This window comes from Pleurodeles waltl, unplaced genomic scaffold, assembly GCF_031143425.1.
Source record: "Pleurodeles waltl isolate 20211129_DDA unplaced genomic scaffold, aPleWal1.hap1.20221129 scaffold_119, whole genome shotgun sequence".
Lineage (NCBI taxonomy): Eukaryota > Metazoa > Chordata > Amphibia > Caudata > Salamandridae > Pleurodeles > Pleurodeles waltl.
This window is the reverse complement of record NW_027149825.1, coordinates 730,372-756,505: the sequence shown is the minus strand read 5'-3', so window position 1 is coordinate 756,505 and position 26,134 is coordinate 730,372. Positions and strand designations below refer to the sequence as shown.

The 26,134-nt window shown below is 48.6% G+C and overlaps 1 protein-coding gene across 3 annotated transcripts in view; it reads left to right on the top strand.

The window, feature by feature from the left end:
* TRIM33 (tripartite motif containing 33) overlaps positions 1-26,134 on the top strand; it is a 502,696-nt gene that overhangs the window by 254,746 nt on the left and 221,816 nt on the right. For all 3 annotated transcript variants that reach the window (XM_069218910.1, XM_069218908.1, XM_069218909.1), the window contains 2 exons: positions 16,199-16,331; positions 17,133-17,196. In XM_069218910.1, coding sequence (XP_069075011.1) covers positions 16,199-16,331; positions 17,133-17,196 — 197 coding nt within the window. The remainder of the gene's footprint in view (positions 1-16,198; positions 16,332-17,132; positions 17,197-26,134) is intronic.

Here is a 26,134-nt window from a genome sequence, read left to right as displayed (position 1 = left end):
ATGTCATCACCATCTTCATATTTAGTTACAATCCCTTTGGGGATTTTCAACATGTCAGGAGAATCTCTGACCCTATTTATGTTGCTGCCACCATTGATGGGTCCTAGGCCCATCTCTTGTCTTTCCCTCTCTATGGCTAGGATCTGTCTTTCCAAAGCCAATCTTTTGGCCATCCTGGCTAACTGGATGTCCTCTTCACTGGAGTTATCCTCAGTGATTTCAGAGTTGTTGGTCCCTCCTGTGAGGGAACCAGCATCTCTGACTATTATTTGTGGAGTCAGGGCTTGAGAAGCCCTGCTCTCCCTAAGTAGGACTGGAGGGGGGGAATTTCCCTCCAAGTCACTATCTTCATCCTCTGAGTTGCCATCCTCAGAGGGGTTGGCCTTTTCAAACTCTGCCAAAAGCTCCTGGAGCTGTACTTTGGTAGGTTTGGGGCCCATTGCTATTTTCTTTAGTTTACAGAGTGACCTTAGCTCTCTCATCTGTAGATGGAGGTAAGGTGTGGTGTCGAGTTCCACCACATTCACATCTGTGCTAGACATTATGCTTCTAAAAGTTGGAATACTTTTTAAGAAACTAAAACTGGTTCTAGAATCTAGTTCAAACTTTTACAAACTTTTAAACTCTAAAAGAAATGCTAAACAGGATCTAACACAAGGCCCTAGCAGGTCTTTTAAGAATTTAGAAAACTTTTCAAATTGCAAAAATCAATTTCTAATGACAATTTTGGAATTTGTCGTGTGATCAGGTATTGGCTGAGTAGTCCAGCAAATGCAAAGTCTTGTATCCCACCGCTGCCACCAATGTAGGAAGTTGGCTCTGTATGTGCTATTTCAAAGTAAGGAATAGCATGCACAGAGTCCAAGGGTTCCCCTTAGAGGTAAAATAGTGGTAAAAATAGATAATACTAATGCTCTATTTTGTGGTAGTGTGGTCGAGCAGTAGGCTTATCCAAGGAGTAGTGTTAAGCATTTGTTGTACATACACATAGACAATAAATGAGGTACACACACTCAGAGACAAATCCAGCCAATAGGTTTTTATATAGAAAAATATCTTTTCTTAGTTTATTTTAAGAACCACAGGTTCAAATTCTACATGTAATAGCTCATTCGAAAGGTATTGCAGGTAAGTACTTTAGGAACTTCAAATCATCAAAATTGCATGTATACTTTTCAAGTTATTCACAAATAGCTGTTTTAAAAGTGGACACTTAGTGCAATTTTCACAGTTCCTAGGGGAGGTAAGTATTTGTTAGTTTTACCAGGTAAGTAAGACACTTACAGGGTTCAGTTCTTGGTCCAAGGTAGCCCACCGTTGGGGGTTCAGAGCAACCCCAAAGTCACCACACCAGCAGCTCAGGGCCGGTCAGGTGCAGAGTTCAAAGTGGTGCCCAAAACACATAGGCTAGAATGGAGATAAGGGGGTGCCCCGGTTCCGGTCTGCTTGCAGGTAAGTACCCGCGTCTTCGGAGGGCAGACCAGGGGGGTTTTGTAGGGCACCGGGGGGGACACAAGTCCACACAGAAATTTCACCCTCAGCGGCGCGGGGGCGGCCGGGTGCAGTGTAGAAACAAGCGTCGGGTTCGCAATGTTAGTCTATGAGAGATCTCGGGATCTCTTCAGCGCTGCAGGCAGGCAAGGGGGGGGTTCCTCGGGGAAACCTCCACTTGGGCAAGGGAGAGGGACTCCTGGGGGTCACTTCTCCAGTGAAAGTCCGGTCCTTCAGGTCCTGGGGGCTGCGGGTGCAGGGTCTCTCCCAGGCGTCGGGACTTTAGGTTCAAAGAGTCGCGGTCAGGGGAAGCCTCGGGATTCCCTCTGCAGGCGGCGCTGTGGGGGCTCAGGGGGGACAGGTTTTGGTACTCACAGTATCAGAGTAGTCCTGGGGTCCCTCCTGAGGTGTTGGATCGCCACCAGCCGAGTCGGGGTCGCCGGGTGCAGTGTTGCAAGTCTCACGCTTCTTGCGGGGAGCTTGCAGGGTTCTTTAAAGCTGCTGGAAACAAAGTTGCAGCTTTTCTCGGAGCAGGTCCGCTGTCCTCGGGAGTTTCTTGTCTTTTCGAAGCAGGGGCAGTCCTCAGAGGATGTCGAGGTCGCTGGTCCCTTTGGAAGGCGTCGCTGGAGCAGGATCTTTGGAAGGCAGGAGACAGGCCGGTGAGTTTCTGGAGCCAAGGCAGTTGTCGTCTTCTGGTCTTCCGCTGCAGGGGTTTTCAGCTAGGCAGTCCTTCTTCTTGTAGTTGCAGGAATCTAATTTTCTAGGGTTCAGGGTAGCCCTTAAATACTAAATTTAAGGGCGTGTTTAGGTCTGGGGGGTTAGTAGCCAATGGCTACTAGCCCTGAGGGTGGGTACACCCTCTTTGTGCCTCCTCCCAAGGGGAGGGGGTCACAATCCTAACCCTATTGGGGGAATCCTCCATCTGCAAGATGGAGGATCTCTAAAAGTTAGAGTCACCTCAGCTCAGGACACCTTAGGGGCTGTCCTGACTGGCCAGTGACTCCTCCTTGTTATTCTCATTATTTTCTCCGGCCTTGCCGCCAAAAGTGGGGCCTGGCCGGAGGGGGCGGGCAACTCCACTAGCTGGAGTGTCCTGCTGGGTTGGCACAAAGGAGGTGAGCCTTTGAGGCTCACCGCCAGGTGTGACAATTCCTGCCTGGGAGAGGTGTTAGCATCTCCACCCAGTGCAGGCTTTGTTACTGGCCTCAGAGTGACAAAGGCACTCTCCCCATGGGGCCAGCAACATGTCTCGGTTTGTGGCAGGCTGCTAAAACTAGTCAGCCTACACAGATAGTCGGTTAAGTTTCAGGGGGCACCTCTAAGGTGCCCTCTGTGGTGTATTTTACAATAAAATGTACACTGGCATCAGTGTGCATTTATTGTGCTGAGAAGTTTGATACCAAACTTCCCAGTTTTCAGTGTAGCCATTATGGTGCTGTGGAGTTCGTGTTTGACAGACTCCCAGACCATATACTCTTATGGCTACCCTGCACTTACAATGTCTAAGGTTTTGTTTAGACACTGTAGGGGTACCATGCTCATGCACTGGTACCCTCACCTATGGTATAGTGCACCCTGCCTTAGGGCTGTAAGGCCTGCTAGAGGGGTGTCTTACCTATACTGCATAGGCAGTGAGAGGCTGGCATGGCACCCTGAGGGGAGTGCCATGTCGACTTACTCGTTTTGTCCTCACTAGCACACACAAGCTGGTAAGCAGTGTGTCTGTGCTGAGTGAGAGGTCTCCAGGGTGGCATAAGACATGCTGCAGCCCTTAGAGACCTTCCTTGGCATCAGGGCCCTTGGTACTAGAAGTACCAGTTACAAGGGACTTATCTGGATGCCAGGGTCTGCCAATTGTGGATACAAAAGTACAGGTTAGGGAAAGAACACTGGTGCTGGGGCCTGGTTAGCAGGCCTCAGCACACTTTCAATTGTAAACATAGCATCAGCAAAGGCAAAAAGTCAGGGGGCAACCATGCCAAGGAGGCATTTCCTTACAGTGTCCTATTCCCACGACTGTGAGGGGGTGGGCAATTGTATTCATTGGGCCATGGTCAGGGACGCGAGAGGGAACAAGCAGGACTTAGACCAGTTCACTTTAAGGCTGACTGCTCTGCCAAAATTTTGCAGTAACACCATTAGCTGAGGCACCACGTGGCGGGTTCGCGAAGGTAAACAAGTGCATCATCCGCGTAGATCAAGATGACATGCCAAACCCCGTCCACGCACAGACCCCACTTGGAAGTCCTCATACATATAGCCCCCGCCAAGGGTTCCATTGCTAGCGTGAATAGAAGTGAGGACAGGGGGCAACCCTGATGAGTTCCACATCCGATGACAAAAGGCCCTGAGATTCTAGCACCTGTTTTCACCCGGGCTAACGGTGCCTGATATAGTAGAGTTATCCATTTTATGAAGCTAGGACCAAAGCCCATTGTTTGCAGGGCCTTCAGTAAATAGCCCCACCCCAAGGTTTCAAATGCTTTTTCGATGTCCAACGAGGCCACTACATTATCCACCCTCCCTGCACTCGCCCAGTCCATAATGGAAAACAATCGACAGAGGTTGAGTATGGTGTTTCTGCCAGGAATTAATCCATTCTGGTCAGAGTGCACCATGCCAGATATTATGGGCACAAGTCTTTCTGCCAGTATACAACTTAAGATCTTGTAATCAGAGTTAAGCAATGATAATGGACGATAGGATCCCAGTCGTAAGGGGTCCCTGCCCGGCTTAGGGAGTACCACCAACATCACCTCCCTCAAAGAAGCTGGGAGGATTTCCCCTCCTCCCCCCCCCCCCCCCAAAATACGCTGCATTATACATTTTCAAGAAAATTTAGGAGCCAACGTTACCTGATATGTGGCATAAAATTCAGTTGGCCAATCATCCATGCTGGGTGTCTTCCCCCGGGCCATGCTCTTGATGACCTCCACCAATTTCCGACAGCTGTAAGGAAGCCTAAAGTGCCTACCCTAACTGCAGGGGTCACTCTCGGCATTTGGAGGGGGCACAGAAACTCCTCAGCCACTGCACTCTCCCCTCCCATCTCCGAGGCTGTGTACAGAGCCGAATAATATTCGTAAAAAGCCGCATTGATGTCCATCTGTGTGTTCAATAATTGACCCTTCCCGTAGTGCTGTAATTGGTGTCTGGGCACGCTCCGAGCGAAGCAGCCATGCCAACAATTTGCCTGCTTTTATCACCCTCCTCATGTTTGTGTGCCTGATATTCTCTGTAATTTAGCTGGGCCAATCTATCCAATGCCTGTCTGTGGGCGCTCCGCACTCGCGCCAGGGTCGCTGCAACCCCCAGAACTGTAGGTAGGAGCTGCTCATAATGTTTCAGCTCCGATTCTAAGTCTCTGAGCTCCCTATGCAACAGCAGCGCCGTCCCATAATTTGTTTTACTCCCATGACCTCTCAATACCACCTTGAAGGTGTCCCACTCGATCCCTGTGTCTGACGCAGTATTCTCGTTAAATTCATAATAAGTTTGTGTGCCCTCTCAAGCTCTCTCTAAAGGTGGTGTCTTGTAGCGCCATAACAGGCAGTCTCCAAGTTGGTATACCCGGAAGACTGCGTCTCCATTGAATCCCTGTCTGCAGGGGTGAATGGTCGGATTAGGCCTGCCCAAGATATTCCGCATTGGAGATCTTAAACAACGCTTCCGGATTGCAATTCACTAAATCAAGCCTAGTGTGTAGAGCGTGAAGGCTTGAGTAAAACGAATATACCCGGTCAACAGGGTGGTGATTACGCCACGCGTTGTGCAATTGATTGTGTGGCCCACAATCACAGCTGCTGTGCAAGCGCTACAGACTGTGCTCCCCGCAGTGGAGGGTGAGACCTATGTAATTCAATGCAAGGTGTGCCATTAAAAGAACCCCCTCAATAACATGGTGCCGCCTGGTTATGGAAGAGGGACATGGACAAAGTCTGTAAAAATAAGGCCTGGTTAGCGTTGGGGGCGTATAATGAAACTAATGAAATCTGTGTCCCATCTAGTTTCCCCTCTAAGATGACAGAATGCCCGCATGGGTCTGTCTGAGTCCTTTGTATCACCAACAGTACCCCAGGGGCCACCCATATCAGGACACCCCTAGCATATCTGGAATATGTGGTCCCAACTAATGTCCCTTGCCATCACTTGCACACCTGTCCCAGGGGGGGGGTCCCTCCTGCGTCGAAGTTCGGTTCCTTCAGGTCCTGCGGGCTGCCGGTGCAGTGTTAGTTCCAGGCGTCTGGTTCCTTGTTACAGGCAGTCGCGGTCAGGGGGAGCCTCTGGATTCTCTCTGCAGGCGTCGCTGTGGGGGCTCAGGGAGGTCGTCTCTGGATACCCACGGGCTCGCAGTCGCTGGGGAGTCCTCCCTGAGGTGTTTGTTCTCTAGATCTCGAGCCAGGGGTGTCGGGTGCAGAGTGTGAAGTCTCACGCTTCCAGCGGCAAACGTGTAGTCTTTGAAAGTTGCTTCTTTGTTGCAAAGAAGTAGCTGGCTTTGATCAGGGCCGCTGTTCACAGGAGTTTCTTGGTCCTTTAGTCCAGGGCAGTCCTCTGAGGCTTCAGAGGTCGCTGGTCCCTGTCGGATGCGTCGCTGGAGCAGGGTTTCGAAGTTGGAGACAAGCTGGTAGGGCTGGGGCCAAAGCAGTTGTCTTCCTCCTTCTCTGCTGGCTTGTAGGTCAGCAGTCCTTCTTCTTTCATCAGGTTGCAGGAATCTGATTTCCTGGGATCTGGGGAGCCCCTAAATACTGAATTTAGGGATGTGTTTAGGTCTGGGAGGGCAGTAGCCAATGGCTACTGTCCTTTTATGGTGGCTACACCCTCTTTGTGCCTCCTCCCTGTGGGGAGGCGGGCACATCCCTAATCCTATTGGGGGAATCCTCCAAACTCAACATGGAGGATTTCTCAAGGCAAGGGTCACCTCAGCTCAGGACACCTTAGGGGCTGTCCTGACTGATGGGTGGTGACTCCTTGTTTTTCTCATTATCTCCTCTAGCCTTGCTGCCAAAAGTGGGGGCAGTGGCCGGAGGGGCGGGCATCTCCACTAGCTGGGATGCCCTGGGGTGCTGTAACAAAGGTGGTGAGCCTTTGAGGCTTACCGCCAGGTGTTACAGTTCCTCCAGGGGGAGGTGAGAAGCACCTCCACCCAGTACAGGCTTTGTTCCTGGCCACAGAGTGACAAAGGCACTCTCCCCATGTGGCCAGCAACATGTCTGGTGTGTGGCAGGCTGGCAGAAACTGGTCAGCCTACACTAGAAGTTGGGTAGGCATTAAGGGGGCATCTCTAAGATGCCCTCAGGGTGTATGTTACAATAAATTGTACACTGGCATCAGTGTGCATTTATTGTGCTGAGAAGTTTGATACCGAACTTCACAGTGTAGCCATTATGGAACTGTGGAGTTCGTGTTTGACAAACTCCCAGACCATATACTCTTAAACCTACTGTAGGAAGTTGGCTCTGTATGTGCTATTTCAAAGTAAGGAATAGCATGCACAGAGTCCAAGGGTTCCCCTTAGAGGTAAAATAGTGGTAAAAATAGATAATACTAATGCTCTATTTTGTGGTAGTGTGGTCGAGCAGTAGGCTTATCCAAGGAGTAGTGTTAAGCATTTGTTGTACATACACATAGACAATAAATGAGGTACACACACTCAGAGACAAATCCAGCCAATAGGTTTTGTATAGAAAAATATCTTTTCTTAGTTTATTTTAAGAACCACAGGTTCAAATTCTACATGTAATATCTCATTCGAAAGGTATTGCAGGTAAGTACTTTAGGAACTTCAAATCATCAAAATTGCATGTATACTTTTCAAGTTATTCACAAATAGCTGTTTTAAAAGTGGACACTTAGTGCAATTTTCACAGTTCCTAGGGGAGGTAAGTATTTGTTAGGTTAACCAGGTAAGTAGGACACTTACAGGGCTCAGTTCTTGGTCCAAGGTAGCCCACCGTTGGGGGTTCAGAGCAACCCCAAAGTCACCACACCAGCAGCTCAGGGCCGGTCAGGTGCAGAGTTCAAAGTGGTGCCCAAAACACATAGGCTAGAATGGAGAGAAGGGGGTGCCCCGGTTCCGGTCTGCTTGCAGGTAAGTACCCGCGTCTTCGGAGGGCAGACCAGGGGGGTTTTGTAGGGCACCGGGGGGGACACAAGCCCACACAGAAATTTCACCCTCAGCAGCGCGGGGGCGGCCGGGTGCAGTGTAGAAACAAGCGTCGGGTTCGCAATGGAAGTCAATGGGAGATCTAGGGATCTCTTCAGCGCTGCAGGCAGGCAAGGGGGGGGTTCCTCGGGGAAACCTCCACTTGGTCAAGGGAGAGGGACTCCTGGGGGTCACTCCTCCAGTGAAAGTCCGGTCCTTCAGGTCCTGGGGGCTGCGGGTGCAGGGTCTCTCCCAGGTGTCGGGACTTAGGATTCAAAGAGTCGCGGTCAGGGGAAGCCTCGGGATTCCCTCTGCAGGCGGCGCTGTGGGGGCTCAGGGGGGACAGGTTTTTGTACTCACAGTCTTAGAGTAGTCCTGGGGTCCCTCCTGAGGTGTTGGATCGCCACCAGCCGAGTCGGGGTCGCCGGGTGCAGTGTTGCAAGTCTCACGCTTCTTGCGGGGAGCTTGCAGGGTTCTTTAAAGCTGCTGGAAACAAAGTTGCAGCTTTTCTTGGAGCAGGTCCGCTGTCCTCGGGAGTTTCTTGTCTTTTCGAAGCAGGGGCAGTCCTCAGAGGATGTCGAGGTCGCTGGTCCCTTTGGAAGGCGTCGCTGGAGCAGGATCTTTGGAAGGCAGGAGACAGGCCGGTGAGTTTCTGGAGCCAAGGCAGTTGTCGTCTTCTGGGCTTCCTCTGCAGGGGTTTTTCAGCTAGGCAGTCCTTCTTCTTGTAGTTGCAGGAATCTAATTTTCTAGGGTTCAGGGTAGCCCTTAAATACTAAATTTAAGGGCGTGTTTAGGTCTGGGGGGTTAGTAGCCAATGGCTACTAGCCCTGAGGGTGGGTACACCCTCTTTGTGCCTCCTCCCAAGGGGAGGGGGTCACAATCCTAACCCTATTGGGGGAATCCTCCATCTGCAAGATGGAGGATTTCTAAAAGTCAGTCACCTCAGCTCAGGACACCTTAGGGGCTGTCCTGACTGGCCAGTGACTCCTCCTTGTTGCTTTCTTTGTTCCCTCCAGCCTTGCCGCCAAAAGTGGGGGCCGTGGCCGGAGGGGGCGGGCAACTCCACTAAGCTGGAGTGCCCTGCTGGGCTGTGACAAAGGGGTGAGCCTTTGAGGCTCACCGCCAGGTGTTACAGCTCCTGCCTGGGGGAGGTGTTAGCATCTCCACCCAGTGCAGGCTTTGTTACTGGCCTCAGAGTGACAAAGGCACTCTCCCCATGGGGCCAGCAACATGTCTCTAGTGTGGCAGGCTGCTGGAACCAGTCAGCCTACACAGATAGTCGGATAGGTTTCAGGGGGCACCTCTAAGGTGCCCTCTGGGGTGTATTTTACAATAAAATGTACACTGGCATCAGTGTGCATTTATTGTGCTGAGAAGTTTGATACCAAACTTCCCAGTTTTCAGTGTAGCCATTATGGTGCTGTGGAGTTCGTGTAAAACAGACTCCCAGACCATATACTCTTATGGCTACCCTGCACTTACAATGTCTAAGGTTTTGTTTAGACACTGTAGGGGTACCATGCTCATGCACTGGTACCCTCACCTATGGTATAGTGCACCCTGCCTTAGGGCTGTAAGGCCTGCTAGAGGGGTGTCTTACCTATACTGCATAGGCAGTGAGAGGCTGGCATGGCACCCTGAGGGGAGTGCCATGTCGACTTACTCGTTTTGTCCTCACTAGCACACACAAGCTGGTAAGCAGTGTGTCTGTGCTGAGTGAGAGGTCTCCAGGGTGGCATAAGACATGCTGCAGCCCTTAGAGACCTTCCTTGGCATCAGGGCCCTTGGTACTAGAAGTACCAGTTACAAGGGACTTATCTGGATGCCAGGGTCTGCCAATTGTGGATACAAAAGTACAGGTTAGGGAAAGAACACTGGTGCTGGGGCCTGGTTAGCAGGCCTCAGCACACTTTCAATTGTAAACATAGCATCAGCAAAGGCAAAAAGTCAGGGGGCAACCATGCCAAGGAGGCATTTCCTTACACCTACCCTGCACTTACAATGTCTAAGGTTTTGCTTAGACACTGTAGGGGCATAGTGCTCATGCACATATGCCCTCACCTGTGGTATAGGGCACCCTGCCTTAGGGCTGTAAGGCATGCTAGAGGGGTGACTTACCGACGCCAAAGGCAGTGTGAGGTTGGCATGGCACTGAGGGGAGTGCCATGTCGACTTAGTCATTTTCTCCCCACCAGCACACACAAGCTGAGAGGCAGTGTGCGTGTGCTGAGTGAGGGGTCCCCAGGGTGGCATAAGACATGCTGCAGCCCTTAGAGACCTTCCCTGGCATCAGGGCCCTTGCTACCAGGGGTACCAGTTACAAGGGACGTACCTGAGTGCCAAGGTTGTGCCAGTTGTGGAGACAGTTTAGGGAAAGAACACTGGTGCTAGGGCCTGGTTAGCAGGGTCCCAGCACACTTTCAAATCATAACTTAGCATCAGCAAAGGCAAAAAGTTAGGGGGTAACCATGTCAAGGAGGCATTTCCCTACAGTAAGTATGTCCTCAAATGTCTGCATATGTGCCCCCAGGATAGCTGTCACCGAAGAATCTGGAGGGGTGGAGGGAGTGCTGTGAAGTCCTCAATACACCCTCCGCAGAAAGCGCGCCACTCCACGGCTGGTCGCCCACTCAGCCCGCAGGCCGCAACCACAGCGCAAGCCTGCTCCCAGGTAAGATGCCCAGCAGGCCACTCGCTCTTAGGACGCTGGAATAGGCCACCCCCATCCAGGTCACCTCGGTAAGTTCCTCCGCCTTCAAGGGCCCAGCGGACCATCTTTTCACAGCTGGCTTCTTCCTCCGGGCTCCTCAGGGGCCAGCACACAAGGGCTGATGCATGTGCCCGTCTCTCTTCACTGGTCCGGGCTCCCCTCGGCAGCAGCCGCACAGCTCAAGAGCCGCGGTGCGGAATACTAAGCCCCCGGAGACATGTGCTGTGCAGCTAAATAATCCGGCTGTCACAATTTTTACAGGATAGTAACCGGGCGTGGCACGGAGACGGATTAGATGTCCGATGTGTCTGCCATCTTGGCCACAAACCATCCCCCCCCCCTCCCTTATGACCGCTTCCTGTGGGAAGGGGGCATAGCCCTTTCCCAGACTTCCTAGTTCTGCCATCACCAAGATGGCAAAACCTTCCCATTAGGGATGGAACTGACCTGAAGGTGGGCACGCCTTTCTGACTACTTATCTTTCCACCTGTCAGTGTACCAAATTGGCCCTAGGTCAGGGGGGTCGGCATCTCCTCAATACTGAGGAAAGGCAGATTTGCATACCAATGGCTGTGGGCTCTTTGAAGCCCCCTACCTCGGAATGCTAATTCACAGGCCCTTCGATTGGGAGGGGTGTGTAACACCCCCTGCTAGTGCAGGCTTTGTTCCTGACCTCCTGGGAGCACAGGCTCTCCCCCCTGGGGGTTGGCCTGTTGGTGGCAGACTGGTTAAGACCAGTTAGCCAGCACATGGGTAGTTGGTAGGTTTTTCAGGGGGCACCTCTTAGGTGTCCTCAAGGTGCATATATTAATAAACCCATCACTGGCATCAGTGTGAGTTTGTTATTACGAGATGTTTGATACCAAACATCCCTATTTTCAGTGAAGCCATCCTGTAGGTGGGGAACCTTGTATTGACCATTGTCCAGCACATGCACTTAAAATGGTTTCCCTGATCACTTACTATGTTTAAGAAATGACAGAGGCATAGCAGGGGCATATCTGCTCTTCCAAATATGTCCACACAGGTAATCTAATGCACCCTGCTTTAGGGCTGTAAGGCCTGAAGTAGGGGTGACTTAAATATATTGCATGCAGTGTTAGGGGAATGTCTTGTTCTCATCTTTAGCTGCACAAAAAAATGCATTCTGGAACAGATGCCTGCATGCGCTAGTTGAATGGGTCCTGGAGAGGACACAATACTTGCATCAGACCTTGGAAGACCCTCTTTGGCACCCATGCCCTAGGTATCTGGGGCACCATTTACTAGGAAGTTACAGGGGTGCCAAATGGTGGGGAATTTTGGAGAAAACACTGGCACTGGGGGCCTGGTTAGCAGGAACCCAGTGCACTTCAGTCAGTTTTGCATCAAATACCAGGCAAAACATGGGGGGGCTACTGCTACAAAAGCCCACTATCCTAAACACACTGCTTGGCCTACTGTAGGAAGCCGTCTCTGTATATACTAAATAAAAAATGAGACATAGTATGCAAAAAGTCCAGGGGTTCCCCAGAGGCTTAGCAGAGGCTAAAATAAATAATACTAATAATCTCTTTTGTGGTGGTGTGGTCGAGCAGTTTGGCTTATCAGAGGGTAGTGCAAGCATTTGTTGTACTCACACAGACATTAGAAGAAGCACACACCCAGTGACTTAACTCCAGACCAGTTGTTTTTATATAGCGAAAATACCTTTTGCTAACTTATTTCTAGAACCACAAGATTCAAGTTGCAGGTAAGTACAAAAATGTATAGGTATTTCAGATATGTATCAATACCACTTTGATTGGAATTGTTGAGTCATACAGTTTTTGAATAAATGACAATCTGTTTTAGAAGTTGACTGCAATTTTCAGAACAGTTCCTGGGGGAAGGAAAGTTAGTACTTTTTGCAGGTAAGTACAACACTTATAGTTCCAGTCTCCAGGCGTTATGATGTCCACTGGTTGGAGTTCAAGTTACCCCAAACACCAACCACCAGCAACACTGGGCTGGCCAGGTGCGGAGGTCACTTTAGAGGCAAGTTCAACATGGGCTCCTATGGTAATTGGGGCACTCTGCTTCAGGTCTGCTGGCAGGTAAGTACCTGCGTCTTTAGAGGGCAGACCTGGGGTGTTTAGAGGAGCATCGGGGTGGGTGGGAAATGGGGGGGGGGAAACTCACACCCTCAGTGGCACATGGGTGGCAGGGCGCAGGGTGCAAACAGAGTGTTGGGCTCACGATGCTTTCTTGTGAGGAGACCCCAGGGGTCACTTACATGCTGAAGGCTGGGCCCAGGGGGTCAGAACGGTAAAACCACAGTCTGGACAAGTAGGAGGGCCGCCTGCTAGACTTTGCTGCACTGGAGGTCGGGTTCTCCAAACCCTGTGGGCTGCGGGTACAGTGTACCTTTAGGCGTCGGATATCTTCGTCCGGAGCTTTTGCGGTCCGGGGGATCCTCTGGATTCACACTGCAGGCGTCGTTGTGGCAGGCAGGAGCGGTCGACCCAGGGTGGCCACTTGTTCAGAATTGCCTGGGGAACCTCTCTAGCAGGTTGGGCCATCTGGACACGGGACTTGGGCATCTGGTGCAGAGTGGTCAGGACTCGCGGATCACGGTGTGCTCTGGAGTCCTTAGATGTGGTTTCTATTTTGACAGGGCCGCTGTCCATGGAAGTTCTTGATCCTCTGTGATGCAGTGCAGTCCTCTGGAGCTTGGCAGAGGTCGCTGGTCCTGCAGCATGCGTCACTTTTCTTGTTGCAAGTTCGCTGAAGCAGGAGACAGGCTGGTGGGGCTGGGGCCAAGTCAGTTTGTTTCTCCTTCTTCTCTGCTGGGGTTTCAGCTTAGCAGAACTTCTTTCTTGTGAGGTTGCCATGAATCTGTCGACTTGGGTTCAGGGAAGCCTTGAAGTCCTGGATTTAGAAGCGTTGTAGGGGTCAGAGGGCAGTAGCCAGTGACTTCTATACCCGAGGGTGGCCACACCCTTCTTGTGTCCACCCCCTTTGGGAAGGAGGACACAAACCTAAATCGCTTGGTTCCTGTCCTCCAACCTAAGATGGAGGATTCTGCCGGGAGGGGGACACGTCAGCTCTGGACACCTTTGGGGTGGTCCTAGTTGGGGTGGTCACTCCTTCCTGCTTTCCCTAATTTCACCGCCAGACTTGCTGCCAAAAAAGGGGCTTTGACTGGGGGTGGGGGGAGGGGGGCAGGGGGGGGGAGGCAACTCCACTAGCTGGGTGCCCTGGGGCACTGTAACAAGAAGCCTGAGACTTTGAGGCTCGCTGCCAGGTGTTAGAGTTCTTGAAGTGGGAGGTGTGAAGCACCTCCACCCAGTGCAGGCTGTTCCTGGCTACGAGAGCACAAAGGCTCTCACCCCATGTAGCCAGAAACTAGTCTCTTAGTGGCAGGCTGGCACAGACCAGTCAGCCCTGCTCTAAAGGATTGGGTAAAATACAGGGGGCATCTCTTAAGATGCCCTCTGGGTGCACGCTTCAATAAATCCAACACTGGCATCAGTGTGGGTTTATTGTTCTGAGAAGTTTGATACCAAACTTTTTTGCGAAGCCATTATGGAGCTGTATTGTTCGTAATGACAAACTCCCATACCATATATTCAGTATGGCTACACTGCACTTAGACACTGTAGGGGCATTTTGCTCATGTGGCTATGCCCTCACCTGTGGTATAGTACACCCTGCCGTAGGGCAGTAAGGCCTGCTAGAGGGGTGACTTACCTATGCCACAGGCAGTGGTCTGTGTCATGACACCCTCAGAGGGGTACCATGTCGACTTTGTCTGTTTGTCCCCTCCACCACACACAAGCTGCAAAGGCAGTGTGTATGTTCTTGGTCCCTTTCGGGTGGCATAATACATGCTGCAGCCTTTGGGAACCTTCCCTGGCCGCAGGGCCCTTGGTACCATGGTTAACTTTTATCTGGGTGTCAGGGGTGTGCCAATTTTGTATACAAAGGTACATGTTTTGAGAAAAGAACACTGTTGCTGGGGCCTGGTTAGCATGATCCAGGCACACACTCAATCAAAGTTTGCATCAGTATCAGGCAAAAAATGAGGGGGAGGGGTAACCATGCCAACAAGGGCACTTTCCTACAGCTACCAAAGGATCTGCTGTGCTGGAGGTTTTAGATTGTGCATACTGTAACACTGTGAGGAAGGGCATAGCTCCAACACTCCATAATTTGTATTTATGACTTTATCAAATGTAAATAGCATCACTAAACAACATATGTAAATGGCAACACTACTCTTGATTTTATGGATGCTAAGGGAAGGATGATGTCTCATGGCTAGCTAATGATTGGTTGGAAGCATTTATTCCATTTCAGCACTGTGAACATTTCTTCAGCTTTGTTACACATGGAGTAGTTAAGATCCATTAACAGTATGAAATTAAAGACTATAATAGACCTTGAGTGCACTTATTCATTTTGTATAGTTGGTAAATCCTTTTAAATCTGAGTAAACTATGTGTTCACTGTGAGTTGATGCTTGTATCAGTGGTACAAGGTGGGGAAACTCCAGTACATTTGATTTAAATGTGCACTTATAGAGGCTTAATGTAAGGCATGTATTTCTGATTCTGCCAGTAGCAGTTCAAACAAAGCTGAACATGTCACTTTGTCTACCTAGCCCTTCCTACCTTTTGTCGCAACAGCATGTTTTTCCTTTTATCATTAGATCGTTCTGCCTTTTTAATTTTATTCTTGTATTGAAAAACATTTTGGATTTCTATATTAAGATGTTTTATAAAGTGGTATACGTGAATGACATTTTGTAGCATTTCAGGCAATATATGAATATCAGAAAGAAACAATTCCTCTCACAATATACTGTAGGATATACCTATATGAACTCTGATATGAACGGAGTATAAACATTGAAAATTAACCAAGTTCTTAATTTCAGAAAGCACAGATTCTAAAAGCCTCATGTTTTTGTTTGCTTACATTTTCTGCAAAATTGCAGCTGTCATGGGGGGGGGCGTGATTGGATGTGGCAGGAGTTTGAAAGAGATAAGGCTCCATTGTGAAGCAGGCTGGGGCCATGGAGGTAGGGGAAGGCGAGACATGATTCGATCTAGTTGCTCACATTATTACTTTGGGGAATGGTGGGGAGACACTGCATCACTGGTGTGGCTGTGCAGATAGGGACTTGTTTTAATTGGTACTCTCTGGAGTACTGATACCTTGGCAGCCTTTCTGGTGGCTGCATTAGTCATCACAACTGCATTCATTAGGTCGATTCCAAAGCGCATACATTTTGCTTAATCATTTGCCACCGTTGAGTGCATGGAGGAAGAGTGGTGTAGCCGGTAGGAGGTGGATGATAACTTGACAGTAACATCAGTCTGGCTTCGCTTGGCCATTATTTGGTGAGGGGGATTTGGACAAATAGATGCTTGACTAGGGCAGGAGGATAGTGAAAAATAACATTCTTATCACCTCTTTACCAGAGGTTTGTACCTTACAGCTCACATGCCTCTTCCCTTGACATTTATTTGGATTACAAGGCCAGTTGTCGGAGTGGTGAGTGGGTAGCATTGCTGTCTCAGACATTCAATTTAAGCCATTCACTCAACTGAAATTGCTAGTTCTTGAAGAAACAGATTTGTGCCCACCACCAGTGGCTGAGGTTGTGGCTCTGGCAGATCCAGAGCAGTACGTGCAGGAGCAGATTCATTAAAGACACCAATCTCTGGGTAGAAATGTGGAAATACATAGTTGGTATAGCCACTTACCTAAGCATTTATCTTTATATATTACTAATACTATGTAGCATTAGATGTTGAAATATTATGAAAATGCTTACATTTGAGAACATGTTGAAATATGTTTCTTTTTTTCTTCTTCATTTTGATCAGCTAGAAGACGCTGGTTCAAGCAACTTAGATCAGCTGCTGAGTAGATACATCTCCATGGGTCATCAACTTCCCCAGCCTACAAGCACTATGAATCCTTCTCCTGGGCCCTCATCCATGTCTCCAGGATCAACAGGTAATGTTATTCAAGTGCAAATAGTATTTTTTTCAGTCCGTAAAGCAGGACTTGTAAGCAATTGTTGCTTAGTCTGTTTACTTATTACTATCTATTTCTCTCATCTACTTCATCGATTTCCATTCTGTTAATAGGTAAAATACCATGTTATTCAACAATTCTTTTCCTTTCACCCTTTTATGAAATTAAACCGCTTGAACCTGTAAGTTTCTGATGTGGAAGTTCATCACTAAATTAAGCGTACCTCACCAGCTTGCATGTGGTGCTACAGTTGAAGCGGCCCAAATCTATTGCACATATTGCTTAATAATGTCTGTAGTCAAGTAGGCAATCCCAAACTGTTGATTCGGTAAGGTATGGTGTTTTAGATTCAGCCTTAGACATGTCATTCACTTAGTAGTAGTGGGCTTTGTGTTGAAGCTGGGGTTTTCTGGCAATCCTTTGGCTCTACTATACTGAATATTTTTCATGTGAATTTAAGCACTTAAAAAAAAATAGTTAATGTAGCCTCAGAGGGGGTATGCCATAGTGATCTGCATTTCAGAATGCTTGATTTATTCTTAAAAGGTCTCGTGTATGAGATATTCCAGGACCCCCACATGCAAATAGTCTATCACTCATGTCTTCAGTGATGTCTGCAGTGCAAAATTTTGATTGCAACTATTATTTCCTATTCAGCTTTTATCATCTCATCTCCTTAAGTATTTCAGCTACATGTTTTTAATGTGTGCTGCTGACACACTGATAAGTCCTTATGGTATGTAAATGTGTAAAAAGCGCGTTCCATGTATTTTTCTTTAGGTTTGTCAAATTCACACACACCAGTGAGGCCACCAAGTACCTCAAGCACAGGCAGTAGAGGAAGGTAAGGAGATTGTTTTTTTGTTTTTTTTCTTGTAACGTACTAGGATCCTACCTACCACATATACCTTGAGAGTATTTATTGACCAGCCCTGCCATTTTTCTAAGTAAGCTGCCTCAGTTCCCAAAATGTTTCCTGTCAAACCATAGTAGATTTGAAAAAACTGCTTATCAATGCAAGATGTTTAATACCAAATGTAAGGAAATGCCTCCTTGGCATGGTTACCCCCTGACTTTTTGCCTTTGCTGATGCTATGTTTTGTATTGAAAGTGTGCTGAGGCCTGCTAACCAGGCCCCAGCACCAGTGTTCTTTCCCTAACCTGTACTTTTGTTTTCACAATTGGCACACCCTGGCATCCAGGTAAGTCCCTTGTAACTGGTACCCCTGGTACCAAGGGCCCTGATGCCAGGGAAGGTCTCTAAGGGCTGCAGCATATCTTATGCCACCCTGGGGACCCCTCACTCAGCACAGACACACTGCTTGCCAGCTTGTTTGTGCTGGTGAGGACCAAACGAGTAAGTCGACATGGCACTCGCCTCAGGGTGCCATGCCAACCTCACACTGCCTATGCAGTATAGATAGGTCACCCCTCTAGCAGGCCTGACAGCCCTAAGGCAGGGTGCACTATACCATAGGTGAGGGCACCAGTTCATGAGCACTGTGCCGCTACAGTGTCTAAGCAAAACCTTAGACGTAAGTGCAGGGTAGCCATAAGAGTATATGGTCTGGGAGTCAGTCAAACACGGACTCCACTGCACCATAATGGCTACACTGAAAAATGGGAAGTTTGGTATCAAACTTCTCAGCACAATAAATGCACACTGATGCCAGTGTACATTTGATTGTAAAATACACCCCAGAGGGCACCTTAGAGGTGCCCCCTGAAACCTTAACCAACTACCCGTGTAGGCTGACTGGTTTTAGCAGCCTGCCACACTCGAGACATGTTGCTGGCCACATGGGGAGAGTGCCTTTGTCACTCTGTGGTTAGTAACAAAGCCTGCACTTGGTGGAGATGCTATCACCTCCCCCAGGCAGGAGCTGTAACACCTGGCGGTGAGCCTCAAAGGCTCACCCCTTTTGTTCCAGCACCACAGGGCACTCCAGCTAGTGGAGTTGCCCGCCCCCTCCAGCCACGGCCCCACTTTTGGCAGCAAGGCCGGAGGAAATAATGAGAATAACAAGGAGGAGTCACTGGCCAGTCAGGAAAGCCCCTAAGGTGTCCTGAGCTGAGGTGACTCTAACTTTTAGAAATCCTCCATCTTGCAGATGGAGGATTCCCCCAATAGGGATAGGAATGTGACCCCCTCCCCTTGGGAGGAGGCACAAAGAGGGTGTACCCACCCTCAGGGCTAGTAGCCATTGGCTACTAAACAACCAGACCTAAACACGCCCTTAAATTTAGTATTTAAGGGCTCCCCTGAACCTAGGAACTCAGATTCCTGCAACCTAAGAAGAAGAGGACTGCTGAGCTGAAAAACCCTGCAGAGAAGACTGAGACACCAACTGCCTTGGCCCCAGTTCTACCGGCCTGTCTCCCCCCTTTGGAAGAAAACTGCTCCAGCGACACTTTCCCCAGGACCAGCGACCTCTGAATCCTCAGAGGACTGCCCTGCTCTAAAAGGACCAAGAAACAGCGGCCCTGTTCAACAAAGACTGCAACTTTGTTTCCAGAGGAGCAACTTTAAAGACCCCTGCAATTCCCGCCAGAAGCGTGAGACTTGCAACACTGCACCCGGCGACCCCGACTCGACTGGTGAAGAAACAACGCTACAGGGAGGACCCCCAGGCGACTCCAAGACTGTGAGTAACCAAAGGTTCGGTGGCATGTGTAGCTGCAGATACACATGCTGTGCATAGTCCGCCGTCTGGTGTTGGGTCGGAGTGTTACAAGTTGTTTTTCTTCGAAGAAGTCTTTTCGAGTCACGAGACCGAGGGACTCCTCCCACTTCGGTTCCATTGCGCATGGGCGTCGACTCCATCTTAGATTGTTTTTTTTCCGCCATCGGGTTCAGACGTGTTCCTTTTCGCTCCGTGTTTCGGGTCAGAAAGTTAGTCAGAATCAACGGAAAATTAGTCGGTATTGTTTCGTTCGGTATCGGGATAGTTAGGGCAAATCGACACCGAGCCTTAAAGAGCTCCGGTAACCCTTCGGGGTATTATCAATCCCCCGTCGAGGCCTGGTCGGCCCGACCGCGTGCAACATCGAGACTGATGGAACGGACCCCGTTCCGATTCTGTCCTAATGCCACAGTAAATATCCTTATACAGACCAACATTTGGTCTGTAACTTGTGCCTGTCCCCCGAGCACAAGGAAGAGTCGTGTGAGGCCTGTCGCGCGTTTCGGTCGAGAAAAACGCTCAGGGACCGAAGAGCCAGGAGGTTGCAGATGGCTTCCACGCCGACAGGACAACAAGGGTTCGAGGAGGAGGAAGAAGAAGAAACTTTCTCCATCCGCGATTCGGATTCCGAAGAATTCGACGTCGACAAGCAACCACAACCGTGAGTAAGACGTCGAAAGAAAGATCACACGAGAAAACAGACAAAGCCCAGGGGACGCCACTGCCAACAGGCCATGGCATAATCCATAAAGTAGGTGACCGTCCATCGGCACCAAAAAAGGGCGAGCTGGTGCCGAAGTTGTCCGACTCAGGTTGAGACACAGGCACGCAACACTCTCGGGACCGAGAGAGTGGTGCAGAAAAGGCTCGACACCGAGATAGCAGCACCGAAGCTACTCGACACAGAGACAGCGGCGCCGAAGCTGCTCGGCACAGAGATAGCGGCACCGAAGATGGTCGGCACCGAGAGGCAAAGACTCCGAAAAAGAGAAAGATCTTGTCGGAGCCGAAAACAACTAAAGACACGGTTTCGGTGCCAAAACACCCGGCAACCGAACCAAAAACCAGTTCCTACTCAGAGGAACAATCACTGTCCTCCCAACTAAAAAGACACAGATTTGAGGAGGAATTACAAACTACAGAGGTAGATCACACGCAAAAGCGGATCTATATCCAAAGGGGTACAGGGAAAATCAGCACTCTTCCCCCAATAAGAAGGAAAAGGAAGCTTGACTTCCAGCAACAAGACAAGCCACCACAAGCAAAGGTGGTAAAGAGGATAACTCCACCACCCTCTCCACCACAGTCAACTCATGTATCACCGGCACAGACTCCACCACAATCACCAGCTCATACCACCATGAGCCAGGATGATCAGGCAGCATGGGACCTCTATGATGCTCCAGTATCGGACAAGAGTCCAGAGTCGTACCCAACTAAACCCTCACCACCTGAGGACAGTACAGCATATGCACAGGTGGTAGCTAGGGCAGCCGAATTTCATAATGTATCTCTACATTCGGAGCCTATTGAGGATGACTTCCTCTTTAACACCCTGTCCTCCACCCACAGCCATTATCAAAGCCTTCCCATGCTCCCGGGAATGCTAAGGCACGCTAAACAGATTTTTAAGGAGCCTGTTAAAAGCAGAGCAATAACTCCAAGGGTGGAGAAAAAATACAAGGCACCGCCCACAGACCCTGCTTTTATTACGTCACAACTGACACCTGATTCAGTAGTCGTAGGAGCAGCTCGTAAAAGAGCCAACTCGCAGACACCAGGCGACGCACCACCTCCGGACAAGGAGAGCCGCAAGTTTGATGCAGCTGGGAAAAGGGTTGCAGCACAAGCTGCAAATCAGTGGCGCATCGCCAACTCGCAAGCACTCCTAGCGCGATACGACAAGGCCCATTGGGACGAGATGCAGCATCTCATCGAGCACCTCCCCAAAGAATTCCACAAACGAGCGAAACAAGTGGTTGAAGAGGGGCAAAATATCTCCAACAACCAAATACGTTCTTCTATGGATGCAGCAGATACAGCTGCAAGAACAATAAATACTGCTGTGACAATAAGGAGGCACGCATGGCTGCGCACATCTGGCTTCAAACCTGAGATACAACAAGCAGTGCTCAATATGCCGTTCAATGAACAGCAATTGTTTGGCCCAGAAGTGGACACGGCAATTGAAAAATTAAAAAAGGACACTGACACAGCCAAAGCCATGGGCGCACTCTATTCCCCGCAGGGCAGAGGCACATTTGGCACATTTCGCAAAAAAACTTTCAGAGGAGGGTTTCGAGGTCAAGCCACAGAAGCCAGCACCTCACAAACAAGACCACCTACCTACCAGGGACAATATCAAAGGGGTGGCTTTCGAGGCCAATACAGAGGGGGCCAATTCCCAAGAAACCGGGGAAAGTTTCAAGGTCCCAAAACCCCTCAAAATAAACAGTGACTCACAGGTCACACAACCCCTTCACACAACACCAGTGGGGGGAAGACTAAGCCAGTTCCACAAATCATGGGAGGAAATAACAACAGACACTTGGGTCTTAGCAATTATCCAACATGGTTATTGCATAGAATTTCTCCAACTCCCTCCAAACGTCCCACCGAAAACACACAATATGTCAAAACAGCATATAGACCTTCTAGGACTAGAAGTTCAAGCATTACTGCAAAAAGACTCAATAGAATTAGTTCCAAAAACACAAAAGAACACAGGAGTTTACTCACTGTACTTTCTAATACCGAAAAAGGACAAAACTCTGAGACCAATATTAGATCTCAGAACACTAAACACTTACATCAAATCAGACCACTTTCACATGGTCACGTTACAAGACGTAATACCACTACTGAAACAGCAAGACTACATGACAACGTTAGATCTAAAAGACGCGTATTTCCATATACCGATACATCCCTCGCACAGGAAATACCTAAGGTTCGTATTCAAAGGAATACATTACCAATTCAAAGTGTTGCCATTCGGAATAACAACAGCACCAAGAGTCTTTACAAAATGTCTAGCAGTAGTAGCTGCACATATCAGGAGGCAGCAAATACACGTGTTCTCGTACCTAGACGATTGGTTAATCAAAACCAACTCGCTAACAAAGTGTTCACAGCACACAGATTATGTTATACGAACCCTTTACAAACTGGGTTTCTCCATCAACTATGCAAAGTCACACCTTTTGCCGTGTCAAACACAGCAATACTTAGGAGCGACAATCAACACAACAAAAGGGATAGCCACTCCAAGTCCACAAAGGGTTCAAAATTTTCACAAGGTGATACAAGCTATGTATCCAACACAAAAGATACACGCAAAGATGGTATTAAAACTCCTAGGCATGATGTCCTCATGCATAGCCATTGTCCCAAACGCAAGATTGCACATGCGGCCCTTACAACAGTGCCTAGCATCACAATGGTCACATGCACAGGGTCAACTTCTAGATCTGGTGTTGATAGACCGCCAAACATACCTCTCGCTTCTATGGTGGAACAGTACAAATTTAAACAAAGGGCAGCCTTTCCAAGACCCAGTGCCACAATACGTGATAACAACAGATGCTTCCATGACAGGGTGGGGAGCACACCTCAATTAACACAGCATCCAAGGACAATGGGACGCACATCAAAGAAAGTTTCATATAAATCACCTAGAATTGTTAGCAGTATTTCTAGCGTTGAAAGCATTCCAACCAATGATAACCCACAAATACATTCTTGTCAAAACAGACAACATGGCAACAATGTATTATTTAAACAAACAGGGGGGAACACACTCGACACAGTAGTGTCTCCTAACACAAAAAATATGGCATTGGGCAATTCACAACCACATTCGCCTAATAGCACAGTTTATTCCAGGGATCCAGAACCAGCTAGCAGACAATCTCTCTCGGGATCACCAACAAGTCCACGAATGGGAAATTCACCCCCAAATCCTGAACACTTACTTCCAAGTTTGGGGAACACCTCAAATAGATCTGTTCGCAACAAAAGAAAACGCAAAATGCCAAAACTTCGCATCCAGGTACCCACACCGGCAATCTCAAGGCAATGCTCTATGGATGAATTGGTCAGGGATATTTGCGTATGCTTTTCCCCCTCTCCCTCTATATCTAGTAAACAGATTGAGTCAAAACAAACTCAAACTCATACTAATAGCACCAACATGGGCAAGTTACTAGACCTGTCAGTAGTACCTCATGTCAAACTACCCAACAGGCCAGATCTGTTAACACAACACAAACAACAGATCAGGCATCCAAACCCAGCATCGCTGAATCTAGCAATTTGGCTCCTGAAATCCTAGAATTTGGACACTTAAACCTCACACAAGAGTGTATGGAGGTCATCAAACAAGCTAGAAGACCATCCACTAGACACTGCTATGCAAGTAAATGGAAAAGATTTGTTTGTTACTGCCATAATAATCAAGTCCAACCATTGCATGCATCTCCAAAAGATGTAATAGGATATTTACTACATTTACAAAAATCAAATCTAGCTTTCTCTTCCATAAAAATACATCTCGCAGCAATATCTGCTTACCTGCAGATTACTCATTCAACTTCCCTATTTAGAATACCTGTCATTAAAGCGTTTATGGAGGGCCTAAAGAGAATTATACTACCAAGGACACCACCTGTTCCTTCATGGAACCTCAACATTGTCTTGACAAGACTCATGGGTCCACCTTTCGAACCCATGCATTCTTGTGAAATGCAATACTTAACGTGGAAAGTTGCATTTCTCATTGCCATCACATCTCTAAGAAGAGTAAGTGAAATACAGGCGTTTACCGTACAAGAACCATTTATTCAAATACACAAAAATAAGGTCGTTCTAAGAACAAACCCAAAATTCTTACCAAAAGTTATCTCACCGTTCCACTTAAACCAAACAGTGGAATTACCAGTGTTCTTCCCACAGCCAGATTCAATAGCTGAAAGAGCACTACATACATTAGACATCAAGAGAGCACTAATGTACTACATTGACAGGACAAAAGAAATTAGGAAGACAAAACAACTATTTATTGCCTTCCAAAAACCTCATACAGGAAATCCAATTTCAAAACAAGGTATCGCCAGATGGATAGTAAAGTGCATCCAAACCTGCTATATTAAAGCAAAGAGGGAACTGCCTATTGCACCAAAGGCACTCTCAACCAGAAAGAAAGGTGCTACTATGGCCTTTCTAGGAAATATTCCAATGACCGAAATATGTAAGGCAGCAACATGGTCTACTCCTCATACATTTACTAAACACTACTGTGTAGATGTGTTATCTGCACAACAAGCCACAGTAGGTCAAGCCGTACTAAGAACTTTATTTCAAACTACTTCCACTCCTACAGGCTGAACCACTGCTTTTGGGGAGATAACTGCTTACTAGTCTATGCACAGCATGTGTATCTGCAGCTACACATGCCATCGAACGGAAAATGTCACTTACCCAGTGTACATCTGTTCGTGGCATTAGTCGCTGCAGATTCACATGCGCCCACCCTCCTCCCCGGGAGCCTGTAGCCGTTTAGAAGTAGATCTTGAACATTTGTACATTTGTAAATATATTACATTAAACCTTCATTTTGTACATGCGTATTTATTCCATTGCATGGGCACTATTATTAGCATACACAACTCCTACCTCACCCTCTGCGGGGAAAACCATCTAAGATGGAGTCGACGCCCATGCGCAATGGAACCGAAGTGGGAGGAGTCCCTCGGTCTCGTGACTCGAAAAGACTTCTTTGAAGAAAAGCAACTTGTAACACTCCGACCCAACACCAGACGGCGGACTATGCACAGCATGTGAATCTGCAGCGACTAATGCCACGAACAGATGTACACTGGGTAAGTGACATTTTCCTTGTCCCCCCTGAGCCCCCACAGCGACGCCTGCAGAGGGAATCCCGAGGCTCCCCCTGACCGTGACTGCCTGACTCTAAGATCCCGACGCCTGGAAAAGACCCTGCACCCGCAGCCCCCAGGACCTGAAGGATCGGAACTTCAGTGCAGGAGTGACCCCCAGGAGGCCCTCTCCCTTGCCCAGGTGGTGGCTACCCCGAGGAGTCCCCCCTTGCCTACCTGCATCGCTTAAGAGACCCCTTGGTCTCCCATTGATTCCTATTGAAAACCCGACGCTTGTTTGCACGCTGCACCCGGCCGCCCCCGTGCGGCTGAGGGTGTACCTTCTGTGTGGACTTGTGTCTCGACCCCCCCCCCCCCCCCCCCCCCCCCCTCCGTGCCCCACAAAACCCCCCGGTCTGCTCTCCGAAGACGCGGGTACTTACCTGCTGGCAGACTGGAACCGGGGCACCCCTTCTCCATTGAAGCCTATGCGGTTTTGGCACCACTTTGAACTCTGCACCTGACCGGCCCTGAGCTGCTGGTGTGGTGACTTTGGGGTTGCTCTGAACCCCCAACGTTGGGCTACCTTGGACCCCAATTTGAACCCCGTAGGTGGTTTACTTACCTGCAAGAACTAACATTACTTTACCTCCCCCAGGAACTGTGAAAATTGCACTGTCCACTTTTAAAATAGCTATGTGTTTTATGTAAAAAGTATATATGCTATTGTGATTATTCAAAGTTCCTAAAGTACTTACCTGCAGTACCTTTCAAATGAGATATTACATGTAGAATTTGAACCTGTGGTTCTTAAAATAAACTAAGAAAATATATTTTTCTATAACAAAACCTATTGGCCTGGAATTGTCTCTGAGTGTGTGTTCCTCATTTATTGCCTGTGTGTATGTACAACAAATGCTTAACACTACTCCTTTGATAAGCCTACTGCTCGAACACACTACCACAAAATAGAGCATTAGTATTATCTCTTTTTGCCACTATCTTACCTCTAAGGGGAACCCTTGGACTCTGCATACTATTCCTTACTTTGAAATAGTGCATACAGAGCCAACTTCCTACATTGGTGGATCAGCGGTGGGGTACAAGACTGCATTTGCTGGACTACTCAGCCAATACCTGATCACATGACAAAGTCCAAAAATTGTCATTAGAAATTGATTTTTGCAATTTGAATTTTTTTTCTAAATTCTTTAAAGTCCTG